Consider the following 17,768-nt stretch of genomic DNA (forward strand, 5'->3'; position numbering starts at 1 on the left):
AAATAGCCTACTGGAGAGACGCACAGACGCAGGTAGGCTAATTCACACAGGCAACTGTCACCTCTCTCTCTCTCTCTCGAATAATTCATTCAAGTAGCTAAATGTTATAATCAATTAATTAATTCAAATAAATGTGATCTTACCGCACTATTTCATCTCTTTCTGATCTGAAGCGGGCAGAGTGCGGAGCTAACGAGCTGTAGCTTCGCGTGGTTCTTGCATTCACTTCGTGCATTAAAATCGTTAAACGTACAGCAAGCCGTGCATTATCCCTTATGTATTCGCTCTTTAGCAGCAGTTTTTTACAGCAATATTTAAATGACACCCTGGTCATTCTTGGTGTACCCAAAATGGTCCCACACTATCGACAAGCATTTCTCTGGTGGAAATAAAGCTTCGCTGTTTGGTCCCTCTGTCAGTTCATCTAATGCATGTAGTAGCCTCCGTGCCTCTGATAAGCACCTCATTTTAAGCTGGTGCACCGCTAGTGTAACTTTTTTCGTTTTGCGAAAGCTGCTACAGTTCCGTGTAACAGAAACACTCGGTTTAGTGGAACCTTTACGATTAATTAACCGTGACGTTTTAAAGCGCGGTTAATCGCTGCATCCCTAGCTGACTGTTTCTAAAATCACTATATATGGCATATGTTTTCTTAAGATGTGTGTTTTTTTAATTAACATTTTCATTAATTTCGGTGAGCTTGTCATAGGCACAGTATCTGTGCTGACCTGTCCATCCATCATTTGGGGTGGAACGTTGTCTGCACAGGATGTATAATTACAGTTACAAGGGATTTGCTAAGGTCTCGTCATCGGATGCAATTCACAACATGTTTTTTAAATGTCTGTTGCACACAGTAAGAGAATGTACTGCATACATTCGTTTCATAACATTGGCACGGCATGTCTGTGCTGACCTGTCCATCCATCATTTGGGGTGGAACGTTGTCTGCACAGGATGTATAATTACAGTTACAAGGGATTTGCTAAGGTCTCGTCATCGGATGCAATTCACAACATGTTTTTTAAATGTCTGTTGCACACAGTAAGAGAATGTACTGCATACATTCGTTTCATAACATTGGAACGGCATGTACAGAAGGTCTGCACATGTGTCACGTTATTTTATTACAGGTGGTCATAATCTTCGTCATCGTCACCTTCACGTTTGGAACAAGTGCTTGCGTTTAACCTGTCTGACTCCTTGTTTTGGCAGGTGTGCATATGTGACCGGGTTCAGAGATGACATCCCCATGGTGCGTGCTTGGAAACAAGATCACTGCTCTTGGACGTGCCGATCTGTCCAAACATACACACATGCCGCGCTCCGGCCTACTCTGTGTAGTGCTCTTCCCTGATGGCACAACCCAAAATTTTACTGTCAGTGTGAGTATAAGCGTGTAGGCAGATGTCTTTGGATTGTAGGATAAGCGAATATGACTGTTAAAGCCCTAGAGAGCGAGAAGTAATGTGCATGTGTTCATGAGCTTGCCTTTATTGGCAGTCTGAGGGTGGAGATGGATATTACACTGGTGCTTCTCTTCTCATGTTCCATATTGCACTGCTGCAACCTTGGCTTCATATTCTGAAGGACAGCCACCCACCCTCACGCACACACAGGCACGTTTGTCAGGCAGAAACAGTCATGAAGTCAACAGGAAATAGGATCTTATGCTAGATGATAGAAATGAGGGCAGTGGGCCTGAGGGCTCTGCTTGACAAAGGTATAGTGAGTTAAAATTAAATAGGAAAAATATTAAATGGGTATTATTAACATGTTGATTCATGTTAATTGATTCGTGATTATTGACAGTCATGACTGATAACATTGACTGGATAATAGAAGAGTTTATCTCTCTGCTAATTAAATTCCATAAATTTAATATTAGTTTTTAAATGCTCAATTTAATTTAATTATTTAAACTTAATTATGAATATAGTTAAATGTTATCATAATTTCAGCATGTTTGAGTACATCTCATTTGCTATCATTAAATAATTTTTTGAAAGAAATTAATTCTTTTATTCAGCCAAGAAAGCATTAAATTGACCAAAAGGGACCATAAAGGGACCTTTACAATATTACAAAAACAATTCTATCTAAAAAATCTATTTCAAATAACTTGTTCTTTTTAATCCTGAATACAATGTATCACCGTTTTCACAAAATTATTAAGCAGCACAACCATTTTCAACACTGATAATAATAAGTTTCTTGATCATCAAATCATCATATTAGTATGATTTCTGAAGAATCATGTGACACTGAAAAGTGGAGTAATGACTGCTGAAAATTCAGCTTTGTCATCACAGGAATAAATTCCATTTTAAAATATATGAAAATAGGACACAGTTGTAATAATAGTCACAATTGTTATGTTCGTGTATGTTAACCCTTGTAGAATATGGTCACTTTATAAATATAGGTTTGGTAAACTGGTACAATTCCTAATGGGACAGCATGTGTTATTGCCTTGCAGAAACATGATGCTGGTCATCTGCTGTTCGACTTGGCTTGCGAACACCTCAACATAGTGGAAAAACAGTACTTCAGCCTGCAGATCAGCGAGGACACATCCAGCTCTCCGGTAAATGAATGTGTGGCTGCAAAAGAGCAAGTGTTTATCGCTATGACCCAGAAATAGAAAAAAGTAATGGCCTGTCTTAAGAAACATGATGGTTTCAGTAGTTGAACTGAAAAAACTAAATCTGTCATTTCAGAGGTGGCTGGACCCTAACAAGCCCTTTAAGAAACAGCTGAAGGGTGAGAGAGAAACTACACACACACACACACACACACACACACACACAAAGGCCCACCTGAAGTCAATATATAATTTTTACATTTGTGGTGGAAAATCAGATTAAAATCAGGTCATTTAATTTTGTATGCACTTTTTTGTTTTGATTTTTGATGCCCTTTGCCGTCATTTAATGTTCACTTAAAGTTGCAGCATTTAAGATGATTCCTTTTTTAATCAATTATTTTTATTTATTTATTTCGACAAAATAATATAGCATTTTAATATTGGTCAGCTATAACAAATATTTTTAAAGAAATGCAGTTATAATAAACACAAAGAATGGATATATAGAATGCTGTTTGAATTCTGGGGAAATCTGCAGGGCTTTCTGCAGAAGGTGTGTGGAATCAGATTCCATGCGGGCATAGAGTGCACATGTTTGACGAGTTATGTAATAGGAGCACAAATAATTTTGTTTCCTTTAAAAGCGCATCAGGAGACACATGTTTGTCTTCTCATGAGAATTGGAGGTGGCTTATTTAAATCAACTTACTTGAGTCATCAGAATTGATGTGCATGCAATAAGGCACAGACGGTGATTGCAGCTCACGCTTCAGTGCCTACCTGCTTTTTTTACTTTAAATTATGGTTTAATAAATTGCTTTAGATTTCTGGGGAATTGCCAAACCTCAGTTTCCTTTCTTTTTTTTCTAGAAATACTATAATACTGAGCTTCAATGTAACTCTGATCAATGAATTTCTGTTGCTTGCATTTTTTTTTGAGGTCCTTTTCCTCTGACCGTGTCCCTTGCTCTCTCTCTCCCACTGTTATTCCCTCAGGTTCCGCTCCGTTCTTTTTAATATTTAGAGTGCGGTTCTTCATCTCTGACCCAAACTCCCTCCAGCACGAGCAGACCAGGTACATATCCCTGTTTATGTGCAAATGAGATAGAAATAGATATATATATATTATTTATATGAATTGATTGAGAGGTTTTTGACCCTTATTTTGTTTTGCAGGCATTTTTATTTCTTGCAGATTAAGAAGGACATTTGTGAGGGGAGGTAAATATTTGTTCTTTTGCACCCACGCTACCATTCAAAAGTTTTGGGTTGGTAAGTTTTTCATTTTTTTAAAATACATATCTTATGCTCACAGAGGCTGAAATTATTCGATAACAATGCAGTAAAAACAGTAATATTGTGAAATATTTTGACAATTTAAAATAACTGCTTTCTATTTTAAATGGTAATTTATTCCTGTGATGGTAAAGGTGAATTTTAGCAGCAATTACTCTAGTCTTAAGAGAAAGTTATATCAAATTCTAACTGATGCAGATGACACCATAAATGTTTTCATGTTAGGCTAATAACCGATAAATAAAAGGTATTATAAATGTATACCATTTATGAGTAAAACCAGTATTTTTTATGCTACAACTGAATTTAGGTATTATAACATTATAATTTACACTATGAAAGAAGGATAACTATTAATTTATTTTGAAAAAGATAAATTGTTTAAATGATAAAATATAACCAATGTACTTAAGAGGCATTGTATATAGTATTTATTTATTTTTGTATTGTTTTTATGAATTTAATGATCAAAAATACCAGCATCCCACATCATTATAATACATGCAGAATGCTGGTTACGCAGTCCTTGAAAAACTGGTGATTCTGGCTAGAGGGGGATTCTGGCTCAGGGAGTTATAACTCTTGGGTTGTGAGGTTGTGTATGGTCTGATAAACATACTATTGTGTATAAGAATTATAATACACTATGGACATTTTCACCCTGACAATTAAATACCAAATATTTAATATTGACAAATACTAATAAAAAAACAAACTGATGTCACAACCCTATATATTGTATCCCAAAATATCATGGTGTGTTTTTATTGCAGATTAAAGTGTCCTTTAAGCTCAGCCGTGGTACTGGCTTCTTACTCTGTTCAGTGTAAGTTGTGGAAATTACACCTTCTCATATTGTGATTGGCAGCCTTGCCATAGAAACATTATTTATATTGCAGAGGATGTGTCTGTGTGCTTGTAGGGGGCATGAGTCTTCTCCAGGAAATAGCTTTGGTTAATGGCACTGATAAAATTGGAGATGACTGAACAAAGCACATACAATCACTGTTTCTCAAACGTAGCGTTCTAATACTCCTGTTTGATTGACAGCTGAGCTTGGAGACTATGTCCCTGAAACTCCTGCCGGATACCTCAGTCAGACCCATTTTCTTCCTGACCAAGATCAAGAGTTCCTTCTGAAAGTAGAGTCGCTGCATCCACAGCACAAGTATGTCAGCACATACATTCATACACACACACACAAACACACACATCTATTAATTGTACATGTCTGAATGTGTTTCAGAGGTTTGTCTCAGAGTGAAGCTGAGCTTTGCTATTTGAATACAGCGAGAACATTAGACCTGTATGGAGTGGAGCTACATCATGCTCAGGTACAATGATTTGTAGTTGAAGTTGAAAATCCTCTGTTTTTCCAATTTCTTCCAGAATGTTAAGGAATAACGGGTAATATTGTTTTATAGTGGATTATGTTCATAATTTATTTAATTATATTTTTGAAAACCCTATTTATAGGATGTGAACAATCCCGCCCTCTGGGTGGGCATTACGTCTGGGGGCGTGGCTTTGTTTTGCCATTTAATTTGCTCCAGTTTTTTCCCCTGGTAAGTTTTGGCCAGTCAGATTCTTTCTTGAATGTTTTTGCTCACTTTATTTGTAATTGCATATATGCTTGATGTATGTTCTTTGTAAAACACACTTTTTAAGCATCTTACATTGATGTTTACAGCTGTTATGAATGATGTTTGACAGTGCTACGGCTCTGTTTGTCAGAGCTGTGATTATCATTACAATGGATGAGATACACTGTAGAAAAGTATAATTACCGCTATTAGTGTAATTAAGAGCCCTGGAAACAGTATCTCTTATTTTGATTCTGGTGTACTTTAACTTTTTGAATGGCTGCTTTTTTTTCAGGATTAACATCATCAAAATTTCATTCAAAAGAAAACGGTTCTTTGTCCACCTACGCCGGAAACATGTAAGATATGCATGATTAATCATGCTCGTCCTTCAAAACAAAAGCAAAATAATTACCATATTAAAGCCAGACACTTAATGCTTCAAAGATGTTGAATACTGAAAAATCAACATCTTTGTGTGAGACTTGTGTTGTGTTCTTTGTGTTGTTTTATTTTCTCATTTATATGTGTGGTACAGGGTGAGCTGGGTCACCATGTGATTTCTCTCTCCATGCCAAGTTCACGTGCCTGTAAAAATCTATGGAAATCCTGCGTGGACCACCATACATTCTACAACAGAAAACCCTCTCACTCGGCTTCAAAACTTAGGTACACAGGCAGAGTCATGACGGAGCCATTCTAAGAAATTACTGTGTTTTTTATTGCTGGAGTTAATTAGAGTTCATTGCTGCCTCCACCAAATGAGTGTGTGAGTTGAATTGCATATATTTCTGTTAAAGCTCTATCCCACTGTACCGAAAGCTGATTGGTGAGAAAATGTTGAACCCTGTGGTGAGGTCCAACTCAGTGGAACAACTAGAGACAAAGAGTCTACCCTCACGGTCACCACCCAACACGCCCAACTGGTAACAGTGCTCAAATACACTTGAATACATTTAACTTTACAGTAATGGATTAGTACATTATAATACATTAATGGATGAAATGTATTTGTACTACCATTCAAAAGTTTGGGGTTAATATTTGTAAAATAATACTTTTATTTAGCAAGGATTCTTTAAATGGAACAAAAGAAGTTTATAATGTTAAGAGAAATGGTATCAGGTCAATGTTTTTAATTAATTGTTCTTTTGAACTTTCCTCTCATCAAAGAATCCTGAAAAAAGGATAACATTTTATCGAAATAATAAGTAGCATAACTGTTTATATGAAATCTTTCTTGAGTATCAAATGCTTACTTGACTGTTTCTAAAATCACTATTAATTCCTGTGATGGCAAAGCTGAATTTTCAGCATCATTACTCCAGTCTTCAGTGTCACATGACCCTTCAGAAATCATTCTAATATGATGATTATATAATTAATTACATTTTAAAATGTATTAAAATAGAAAACAGTTACTTTTAAATTTGAATAATTTTAGTTTTTTTTAAATCACATAAATGCAGCTTTGGTGAGCATATAAGGGACTTCTAAAACATAAAAAATCTTTTGATTGGTAGTGTATATATAAATTTTTTGTATATATATCACACATACATTTTAAACAATGTCTTATAAGGTTAATATAAGGAAAAGTTTTTATAATAGTGTGAATATATCTTTCATTTTAGGCGGAGTCCTCGTTTACGTCATGACTTCCGTAAGCCACGCCCATCATCTGTGGACAACCTGACCGATGAAATGAACTATGTGACTGAGAGTGAAGATGTGTTCTATACTTACAGGCAAATTTACTCTACATATACAAATACACACAGTCTTACAGCCATACATATGTATTCAACAGTACACTCAAAGTAACTTATTAAAACTGATTGCACTGAAGGAAACCTCAGGAGGAGGGGCGGACGAGTGGTAGTTGGTCTCATAGTGATATCGTCACCGAAGAGGATGATTTGCACATCTGGGATAAGGTGAGTGTTATTGTACATGATAGCTGATGATGCAAGATCAAGGGAAATGTCTTTCACAACAGTTTCTGAACTTCAAAGCTTCTTTGCATATCTTTCCAAAGGATCATTGCATCAAAAATGAGTGGTTGGAATGAAGAAGTTCCCTGTGGCTCATTTCAGTGCATTTCAGTGCAGAGTGTGGATGGTTGTGATTGATGGATGGGGCAGTTAAAAACTATATTAGATTATGCGGAAATGCAGCAAAGTATTGTTATTTTTTCCAGGAGTTATAGAGAAGTTTTTTTTAATAAATTATGGTGCAAACATAAATATATTTGTAATTTAAATAGAATTTTTGGTCCTAAAATGGACTTCATTTTTTAAATTCTAACTAAATATCCCAGATATGTTCTTGACAGGTGTCAGGAGAGTCATCCTGGAACAGATTTAAATCTGTTATCAATTGTGATGTGGTCAAAACTGCTTGATTGGGGCAGTCGTGGCCTAATGGATAAAGAGTCAGACTTGTAACCCGAAGGTCGCGTGTTCGAGTCTCGGCAGGGATTGTAGGTGGGGGGAGTGAATATTTAGCACTCACTAAACGACTGAGATGACGACATCTTCTTCGTCAAGATGACAAGAAACGACATCTCACCCACGACTGAGATGAGCCCGAACCCCCAACTGCTCCCCGGGGGCTGCAGCATTGGCTGCCCACTGCTCCGGGTGTGTGTTCAAGGATGTGTGTGTGCACTTGGATGGGTTAAATGCAGAGCACAAATTCTAAGTATGGGACACCATACTTGGCCACATGTCACTTCCTTTCCTTGATTGGGTTTCAGAAAAGCGACACGCGGTATGCAACAAAAGGCACAGGACCTAAACCAAATGTCCGAGTCCAGCATCAGGGCAGTCAGCTGTCAGAAATAATATCCAGTGTCAATAATATCCATTCTGACAAATCCAAGCAGTACACTGATACTACAGTCAGGCTGATGATTCACTGAAAATCTATCTCACAGCTCACAAGACTAGGGTATGAAAAAACTTTAAAACTACAGTGGGGTCCAAAATCTGAGACTGCAAGTTTTTTTTGGATTTCGGAAAACTAAAAGTTTAGAAAATTTTATGATGATGTGCTAATTCTAGGGCACAGTTTTACCATTGAAGCACAAGTTGCTCTTTGGGTAATTCTCTACACTCTTAAAAAAAAGTTTTTGTCTAAATGGTTCCATAAAGAACCTTTAACATCTGAAGAACCTTTCTGTTTCACAAAAGGTTCTTTGTGGCGAAAGAAGGTTCTTCAGATTATAAAAAGGTAAGAAAGAGATGGTTCTTTAAAGAACCTTTGACTGAATGGTTCTTTGCCGAACCAAAAATGTATTTTCTATGCCATCGCTGTGAATAACCTTTTAAGCACCTTTATTTTTAAGAGTGTGATCATGCTGGAGAACACAAACTTGAGTTCATGCAACTCTGCTGCTGTCATTGAAGAAACAAGGACATTTTTTATTAAATAGAATCTAGTACTATCAGTGTGCAAAACAGCTGAGAATGAAGCTGTCTACTGACAAAAGAACAACAATATTCTGAGGTCACGTTTGAAGCACTCAGTTGTTGTTTTTATTATTTGCTGTTGTGAAAAATGTCTACATATATGTTAATATGTCCTTATTTTGTAGCTAGACTTCAGAATCCTCCATTTTCTTATCCTCTTCCTGTCCTATCTGCTTTAAAGGGTCTATTTTTGTGGTTATATGTACACAGAGTGTGACCGCTGATGGAGATCTGCTACTTGTGAGGATCAGCCCAGACCAAGATGGGAAGTTTGGCTTCAATGTTAAAGTGAGTCGGTTCACAATATGTATTTATCATCATTGTTTAAATTGCATTCAGATAGAGTTTTGTGTGGGAGACCATGTATCAGAATATTGTTGGCTAATATTCAGGGAGGCGTGGATCAGAAGATGCCCCTGGCCATCTCTCATGTTAACCCTGCATCTCCGGTAAGCCATACAAATCCTTTCTGCTTTTGAATATGAATGGGTTCTTGGTTTTTGCATTTGTACAAATATTGACTGTGTTGCAGGCCAGTCACTGTGTGCCTCCGCTGATGGAGGGCGATCAGGTGCTGTTGATAAATGGGCGGGACATTTCAGAACACACACATCAGCAGGTAGTCATGTTCATCAAAGCAAGCCGAGAGTCACACAGCAAGGAACTTGCATTGCTTGTGCGCCGCAAAGGTACGCTTTTTGTTGATGTGCATGTGTGCAAATATGATTTGAGGGGAATTAATTGGTTTAATTTGATCATTGATGTGTCTTGTGCATTTAGCTTGTACATCCAGAAACCACAAACAGCGTTTGTTTACAGGTGTCTCTTTGCGAGTCGAACCCACACTACAGTTAGGTGAGGGTCTCGCCCTTCCGGGTGAAATATCCCCACTGTCCGCTCAGCCATCTGGAGAGACACTAGAGGAGTCCATGACCCGTCTGGAGAGGGGATTGGTCACCGGCACATTGCTTCTGCACTTTGAGGTTGGGGGATGTGAATATTTTACAGCATGTCTCTGTTGGCATGTGTGTGCACTGCTGATAATTGTCATCCGTGCATGTGTATGTGTGTTTTGCTACTCACAGAAGTTGTACAGGAAGAAAGAAGGCATGTCAATGTGTTGCGCAAAACAGTCTGAGAATATGGACAAGAATCGGTACAAAGATGTATTACCATGTAAGTTTTATTGCTTTTCCTGATCAAAATTTATCACCTGCTAAATTTAATAAATTGTGGCCTGTTATGCCTATATTCACAATATAGCTCACTTATGGTGTTATTGCTTGAAAATGGTTACTATTAGGGCTGGGATGATGATATAGATTTTTTGATTGTGTTCAATCTTAATATTGACAAATCGATATTGATTCTTAAATTACAAGATTGATTTTATGCTGAAAATTGACAGTCGGTCAGTTTTGTTATGAAATGCGAACAATAAATGTTTTGATGTTCCTAAATGTGTCTTGACAGTTTGCTGTAGTGATCATAAAAGTATGTTTTTATGACCAGTCACCATTTAAAAGTTTATATTTTAAAATTATCTATTAAAATGTATCTAAATGAAACTGAATTGAGATTGGATTAGGTCATTGGATAGGTTAAAACCCAGCCCTAGACGCACATTAAAACTTCAAAATATTTTATTAAGAGACATCCTTCTGCTAGAAAATATAGTACGTGACTTGTACACTGAGGTTAGTAGACGGTCTCTATGAGTGCTTTAAAGTGATAGTAGAGTACTGTAGCACTAGCAACGGCAAGGTCATTAGTTCGATTCCTAGGGAATGCATGATAAAGTGTGAATGTAATGCAAGTCACTTCAGATAAAGCATAAATGTGACCCTGAACCACAAAACCAGTCTTAAGTCGCTGGGGTATATTTGTAGCAATAGCCAAAAATATAATGTGTGGGTCAAAATTATTGATTTTTCTTTTATGCCAAAAATCATTAGGATATTAAGTAAAGATCATGTTCCATTAAGATATTTTGTAAATTTCCTACTGTAAATATATTAAAACTTAATTTTTGATTAGTAATATGCATTGCAAAGAACATCATTTGGACAACTTTAAAGGCAATTTTCTCAATATTTTGATTTTTTTGCACCCTCAGATTCCAGATTTTAAAATAGTTGTATCTCGGCCAAATATTGTCCTATCCTAACAAATCCTAACAAGCTTATTTATTCAGCTTTCAGATGATGTATAAATCTCAAATTCGAAAAATTGACCCTTATGACTGGTTTTGTGGTCCAGGGTCACAAATATAAGCTAGGTGAACATATGCTTTGTCATTGCTGTGACGATATTGTGTGCTGAAACAAATCCATCATTGTGTGTATTTGCTGTTACACTATTTGGTATTGACCAATCAGCATCCAGAACTGTATGTTATGTTGGGTTGAGAGCTCAAAGAACAATTAAAACTTCAAAAAGCTCATTAGAAAGTTCAATAGAACATTTGAAAATTCAAAACGATTTTTGAGGGTGGTTGTATTTTACAAGAAGAGAGTGGTTGCTGGATGACCATGATGAGATTGAACTAAGCTACCATATTGGAGTAGATTACGGGCCGGGGTAAGGTAAAACATATCATTTTATTCATTTGTGTATAAGCTTTCGATCTGAAAATGAGGCGTAATGCTCTTTAAAACTAGTCAGAGGAGGTGTTTTCACATAATCCTCAAATCCCTCTTCCTCATTCAGATGACATCACCAGAGTGGTGCTGCAGGAAGAGGGAGATGATTACATCAACGCCAGTCACGTGAAGGTATGGATCACTACTTGTCTGTCTCGTTTCTATTCAGTTTTTGATTTTTCTAGTTGTGAATGGTTTTAATTTATGGCTCTAGATGACACTGATGACTCCGCAATGTGTGTGTGTGTGTGTGTGTCTGTCAGACTGAGCCAACAGGTTGTGCTTTACAGTACATAGCAGCTCAGGGTCCACTGCCACACACCTGTACACACTTCTGGAGGAGCGTGTGGGAGCAGAATGTCAGTGTCATTGTCATGCTCACCACACTGACCGAGAGAGGACGGGTACATCAACACATACACATTAAAACAGTTAGAACTACACAAATAGTTACACAGTGTGCTGCAACATTAATAAACATGAACACTATACACACATACTCAAGACAGGAACCTACTTTTACGCCAGAAAAACTCTTAACACACACACACAGAACACCTAATCAGACGATACCCATCACACACCTCCAGTCCCCCAAGGACAGCTTATTGTGAGTACCGTATTCTTCGGCTCGGCTTGACTGTTGCTTGGTAACTAAGCGCTCTGCATTCTTTTCCAAAGGGATGATTTAATAAACTCTGTGTGTGAGGGAGGGAGAGAGGGAGCACAATTGTGTATGTGTGTATTTTTTTCTATGCTCCGTAATCTCTTTTAAATTTCCACAGACCAAGTGCCACCAATACTGGCCACATCCTCCTGAAGTGAGGGATTATGGGTATCTTCAGGTGTGCTGTCACTCAGAGGAGTGTAACCTGGCATACGTCACTCGAGAACTAACACTCACAAATACTCAGGTAACACCGGACATACTTTTAAATGGACACGACCTCTGTTAGGTCCAGTAGAAACAAACAAGAGCTTGTGTAATCACTTAAAGTAGCATATAACACTCATAGAATATACAATTTTATATACAGGTATACAATAGCAATTAAAATGTGAGTTTGTGGCTTAGTGTACTCATGGGTTGACAAAATGCACTTTTAAACTTTACAGTCTTTCTCCTCTGGGAAAGGGAGTAAAAATGTTGATGACTCATCCGGCACTAGACAGATTTTTGTCCAAAAACATGCTCTGTAGAATGAGGAAGTTCCTCCTCCTAGTATCCCTTAGCCTGTATTCGGCTCAACAACAACTACTACTATCAGCATATTGTTAGTCTTGTACTGTTGCTAAATTCAGAACCATGTACTACTCTTACTGTTTCTGCCATAAAACAATGTGGTAAATTGTGAGAATAGTATGCTTGTACGTGGTTCCGAATTCAGCATATATCTTTCTAAGAGAAAAACAGCATGAGTAGATTGCTAGACACCAATCATGGCATAATTCTATACTAGTACTACTAGAATGTAACTTTAACTATTCTTATACCATATATGGCAGAAATGCTTTTGAGTAGTATGCTATAAAGTTAGCAGCTAACTATGGCTGAATTGAATTCAGAATAGCACACTAGCATATTGTTATTTTTATACTGTATCTTTATAAAGGAAAAATCTTATGTGCAGTGTGCCAGAATGCTAGTCATAATCTATGGATGAATTCGGGACAACATACTAGAATATCACTTTTACTTTTCTTAAGGCTGGAATACACTACACAATGTTTCCCTGATTTTCCCCCGAATTACAGTCTGGAGAAGTTGTCGCTAGTTGCCGAAAGTCAGAGCCAGTCTGCAGATTTGAGTTCACAGATTTCATAGAATATCGTGTAGTGTGTGATTGTCACAGATACTGTCCTATCTAAATAAAAAGGCATAAAAGGCCAAAAATGAATCTTAAAAAAGTAAATTCCTGGTAGTGTGTGATTCTCAGCCGTTTAGTGTATGATGGCCAGTTTTCCCTCTGTGACTATTACAAAGTCGGCAAGTTTATGATGCCTAGTGTTTTAAAATATGTTCAGGTTTAAAGCCTCATGAAATCAAAATTGACTTTATTTATTTTGTTAGCGCACACTGCTAGTCTTGAGGTGAACAATTAATCCGTGCAAGTTAATCCACTGAAAAAAATTGTTTGTCATGGTAATCTTTAATCAAAATCTGAACATTTACTTCCGCTCAGGAATGGCATTCCTTTTCTGATGATGTCAGTTTGATGGCTTGTATTGTATTCCAGCCATTCGACTATATATTGCAGAACTAGGAAGAAACAAAAAGAGTAAATTAGTAAGAATAAATAAAGTATATACTAAAATACTGAATAGGTATATGTAGCTATATGAGGAAATAGTAAGAGTATATACTAACTTTGCTTCTCTATATATGGCAGTATATATGAGGAGACAAGCAAGACTAAATAGTAATAGTACAAACTATTATTATATAGCTATATGAGTAAATAGATTAACTATTCTAATGCTAACTATTCTTATATTAGATATGACAGAAATAGAGTATACAAGTAAAAAGTAAATACGAAATAGTATGAATATAGCATATGTATACAAGTAAATAGTAAGAACATTTGATTCATAGAACATTTGAATTTGCAATATTATACTATTCTTACTATTTTGCTATATCATGGGGGCTTTTTAATCTAAAAAAAAAAGTTTTATGAAATTATGCACAGCTGTATGCATGGTCAAGATGCTCAAGAGCCATTTTGGTCCCTCAGTTCATGATTCTAGTCTTATTTTTGGCAAAATTCTGTTTCTTGTGTAAATGTTTGTAATTACTCATGCTCTGTCAGTCCCATTATGCTGGTGTTTAATGTTTCATTTAAAACAGAATTTTAGCTTTAGGCGTGTTAATGTGAAAGCTTCTTGTGTGTGAGAGAGCATTAACGTGTGGGAGCATTTGTGTGCGATGGTAAATATGGCAAACGGGTCACGTACCGCTGTGGTCGAGAGCACGGGACCGTATACATGTACATTCACATACAGTACATGCTCACACACTCACAAACAATCTATCATTGCTGGAGAAAGGAGACCCATCTGTTGTCTCTGTTGGTGGGAGTTAATCTCAGCACGGACAGCAGACGGAGGTTACATCACACGTTCGTCGTCTATATAGGGTGTGTGTGTGTCTCAGATGAAAAAATAAAGAAAAGGAGAGAGGAAAAGGATGATTGGGGGGTACAGGAAAAATGCCAGTGTGTGAGTGTTCGTGCCACACAGCCTGCGAACCAATTATTCCTTTCTGCCCGATTTGTCACAATAAATGAATTATTTTTTCCACTTTGGCCTTCAGACTGTGACTCACCTAAAGATCACTTCTTCTTCTTGCACTCACTTATAAGATCATGATAGAACGGAGAGGCAATTTGAAATGTCATTGTATTTAGGTAATATGGAGTTGAAAATGTTTTAAAGAATGACATCAACCTGGGCCTCGTTTATAAATCCCATGTACCATCTGACTTGATCCTAAATTTCATGTTACGTCAAAAGTGAGGAACATTCTGGATTTATAAAGGCAGAAACTGATGTGAAAATGCATGCATACCCACTTATAAGATCATGATAGAACGGAGAGGCAATTTGAAATGTCATTGTATTTAGGTAATATGGAGTTGAAAATGTTTTAAAGAATGACAGCAACCTGGGCCTCGTTTATAAATCCCATGTACCATCTGACTTGATCCTAAATTCCATGAATTTCATGTTACGTCAAAAGTGAGGAACATTCTGGATTTATAAAGGCAGAAACTGATGTGAAAATGCATGCATACAAACTTTTTGTGCTCATATGCCAGTAATTGATGTTACACTGATTATATAAAAACATGTAGTGCTTCCATTCTAATAATATTTCCTATAAATATCCTTCTCCATAAGGCAAAACACAGGCATGCTTAGACTTGTCTGCTTTTATACGTACTCATTCAAGCATTCTCTTGCACTCAGCCTCACCCTCCTTTTTTTTTCTTTTTTTTGTTACAGTCAGGACAGCAGCGCTCGATCACTCATTTGCAGTATGTCGCCTGGCCAGATCATGGGGTACCAGAAGATTCCTCAGACTTCCTGGATTTTGTCCAGTCAATGAGAAGTATGAGAGAGGAGTCTGTGCCTCTCATGGTCCACTGCAGGTGAGGGGACTTCCAGCACACAAAAGACACAGATGTTATCAGGTGCTCATTTTACCAAGAGAATGTTTTTCTGCAGTGCTGGCATCGGGCGGACGGGTGTGTTGATCACCATGGAGACAGCCATGACACTGATGGAGAAGGAAACGCCAGTGTATCCCCTAGAGATCATTACCTTGATGAGAGAACAGAGGGCCATGCTGGTTCAGACATCGGTACAAACACACACACAGACAATACGCACAAGTTAAAGACGTCATTTGGCACTACCAAAGAGAGTTTCAGAAGTTAAAACATTCTCTCCATAGATAAACCGATTGTTTGCCTCAAACTTGTACAGATTGGTTGAGCCAATGCTACTCTGTTCAGCCCAGCTGGGCTGGTTAAAAAAAAAAACACTTTGCAGTTTCTTTTGATGTGATGCAGAAAATACATACTTCACCTTTAATTACGTATTCAGTTAGAACATATCTTCAGATGAATTACAACAGCAGTGACCCTTTACACTTAGCTCAAAGGACATGCTGGTTCAGACATCGGTACAAACACACACAGACAATACGCACAAGTTAAAGACGTCATTTGGCACTACCAAAGAGAGTTTCAGTAGTTAAAACATTCTCTCCATAGATAAACCGATTGTTTGCCTCAAACTTGTACAGATTGGTTGAGCCGATGCTACTCTGTTCAGCCCAGCTGGGCTGGTTAAAAAAAAAAACACTTTGCAGTTTCTTTTGATGTGATGCAGAAAATACATACTTCACCTTTAATTACGTATTCAGTTAGAACATATCTTCAGATGAATTACAACAGCAGTGACCCTTTACACTTAGCTCAAAGGACTCACACTCATTAAAAGGGTTGGAAAGATGGACATTTAACAAAACTTGTCTGTCTATGCAGTAGAAACCCGAAAAATTACATATAAAGAGGGCAGCCATTTTCACATTAACTATGTGAAAGGGTCCAATGAGATCAGTCATGGTGGTTTGGATGTAGCATCACACCATGTATGGCTAAAATGGCTTTTAAATATTCATCCACTGGATCAAATGGTTTAATATCTTAGATTGATTTTATTGGATATGCCGACATTACTTGTGCTCTGTGCATGTTTGTTTTTCAGTGCCAGTTCACCTTTGTGTGTGAGGCCATTCTGAGGGTGTACAGAGAGAGAATGAAAAAGAGCTCAACACCTAACAGTTGATAAGAAGAGAGGGACAGGAGGGGAGTGTTCGTAAGCACACAAGTGAAGGAAGAAGCTGTGATCCAACAGTCAATAACGACGGATGAAAAAGGGGCAGGGAGTAGAGGGTCTGGATAAAGATGAATGGACAATCTCTTCTCTTGCTGTGGCTCTCCTGACAGCTGTGCGGATCAAGGAAGAACATAAAGCATTTTCACACATATAAGCTTATAGGGCCCTACAGCACACATACTCTCTTTCTCTGTCCCCCACACACACACACACACACATACCCCAAGAGCTATATTCAGGTAAATCTCACAAAATCTGTCAAGAAATGTTCAGGTCACATTTCACCCTAAAATTAAGAGGAAAAACTATGTAACTCTCATTGTGCATAAAATAAAAATGTAAAAGTAGATCTAAAAATCTACTTTTAGAATATTTTAAGTTTTTCTCTTTTTGGAATTAATACATTATATTCAGAGCAATTAAGCACATTTGACTCCCCAATTCTCATTACTACATTAATCCCTTTGATATTGTCTTTTTTTATTGCAGTATGAATGACAGTATTGTTATTTACTTAAAATCAATCCATTATAAAGGCTTTAAACAAATGCTGCCATGATGAATAAATAGCCTACTTACAAAATGTTCATATCTTTTTGTTTTTCATGTCACAATAATAAAAACTAGACTTTGTAATGAGAAATGGGGGGTGACAAGATGAGCTTGAAATGTTCTGAAAATTGTGCCAAAAAAATCACAATGGTAAACTTGCGTTAAAAAAACTAACTATAAGCTACATTCTTTAAATATATATATATTTCCTTTTGATTTTGAGGAT

General features: G+C 37.1%; 1 protein-coding gene across 3 annotated transcripts in view; it reads left to right on the forward strand.

The window, feature by feature from the left end:
- Nucleotides 1–17,684, forward strand: part of LOC107595851 (tyrosine-protein phosphatase non-receptor type 3-like) — a 23,715-nt gene extending 6,031 nt beyond the window's left edge. For all 3 annotated transcript variants that reach the window (XM_016286433.1, XM_016286444.1, XM_016286450.1), the window contains 25 exons: nt 1,216–1,385; nt 2,480–2,587; nt 2,721–2,763; nt 3,584–3,662; nt 3,764–3,808; nt 4,657–4,709; nt 4,934–5,051; nt 5,130–5,217; nt 5,360–5,448; nt 5,762–5,825; nt 6,005–6,135; nt 6,267–6,392; nt 7,101–7,214; nt 7,316–7,403; nt 9,150–9,227; nt 9,332–9,388; nt 9,472–9,628; nt 9,759–9,922; nt 10,025–10,115; nt 11,649–11,713; nt 11,845–11,985; nt 12,367–12,495; nt 15,590–15,735; nt 15,812–15,947; nt 16,859–17,684. In XM_016286433.1, coding sequence (XP_016141919.1) covers nt 1,242–1,385; nt 2,480–2,587; nt 2,721–2,763; nt 3,584–3,662; nt 3,764–3,808; nt 4,657–4,709; nt 4,934–5,051; nt 5,130–5,217; nt 5,360–5,448; nt 5,762–5,825; nt 6,005–6,135; nt 6,267–6,392; nt 7,101–7,214; nt 7,316–7,403; nt 9,150–9,227; nt 9,332–9,388; nt 9,472–9,628; nt 9,759–9,922; nt 10,025–10,115; nt 11,649–11,713; nt 11,845–11,985; nt 12,367–12,495; nt 15,590–15,735; nt 15,812–15,947; nt 16,859–16,939 — 2,535 coding nt within the window. In that variant the 5' untranslated portion in view covers nt 1,216–1,241 and the 3' untranslated portion in view covers nt 16,940–17,684. The remainder of the gene's footprint in view (nt 1–1,215; nt 1,386–2,479; nt 2,588–2,720; nt 2,764–3,583; nt 3,663–3,763; nt 3,809–4,656; nt 4,710–4,933; nt 5,052–5,129; nt 5,218–5,359; nt 5,449–5,761; nt 5,826–6,004; nt 6,136–6,266; nt 6,393–7,100; nt 7,215–7,315; nt 7,404–9,149; nt 9,228–9,331; nt 9,389–9,471; nt 9,629–9,758; nt 9,923–10,024; nt 10,116–11,648; nt 11,714–11,844; nt 11,986–12,366; nt 12,496–15,589; nt 15,736–15,811; nt 15,948–16,858) is intronic.
- Nucleotides 17,685–17,768: the final 84 nt, after the last annotated feature.

This window comes from Sinocyclocheilus grahami, unplaced genomic scaffold, assembly GCF_001515645.1.
Source record: "Sinocyclocheilus grahami isolate Dianchi unplaced genomic scaffold, SAMN03320097.WGS_v1.1 scaffold11.1, whole genome shotgun sequence".
NCBI classification, from domain to species: Eukaryota; Metazoa; Chordata; class Actinopteri; order Cypriniformes; family Cyprinidae; genus Sinocyclocheilus; species Sinocyclocheilus grahami.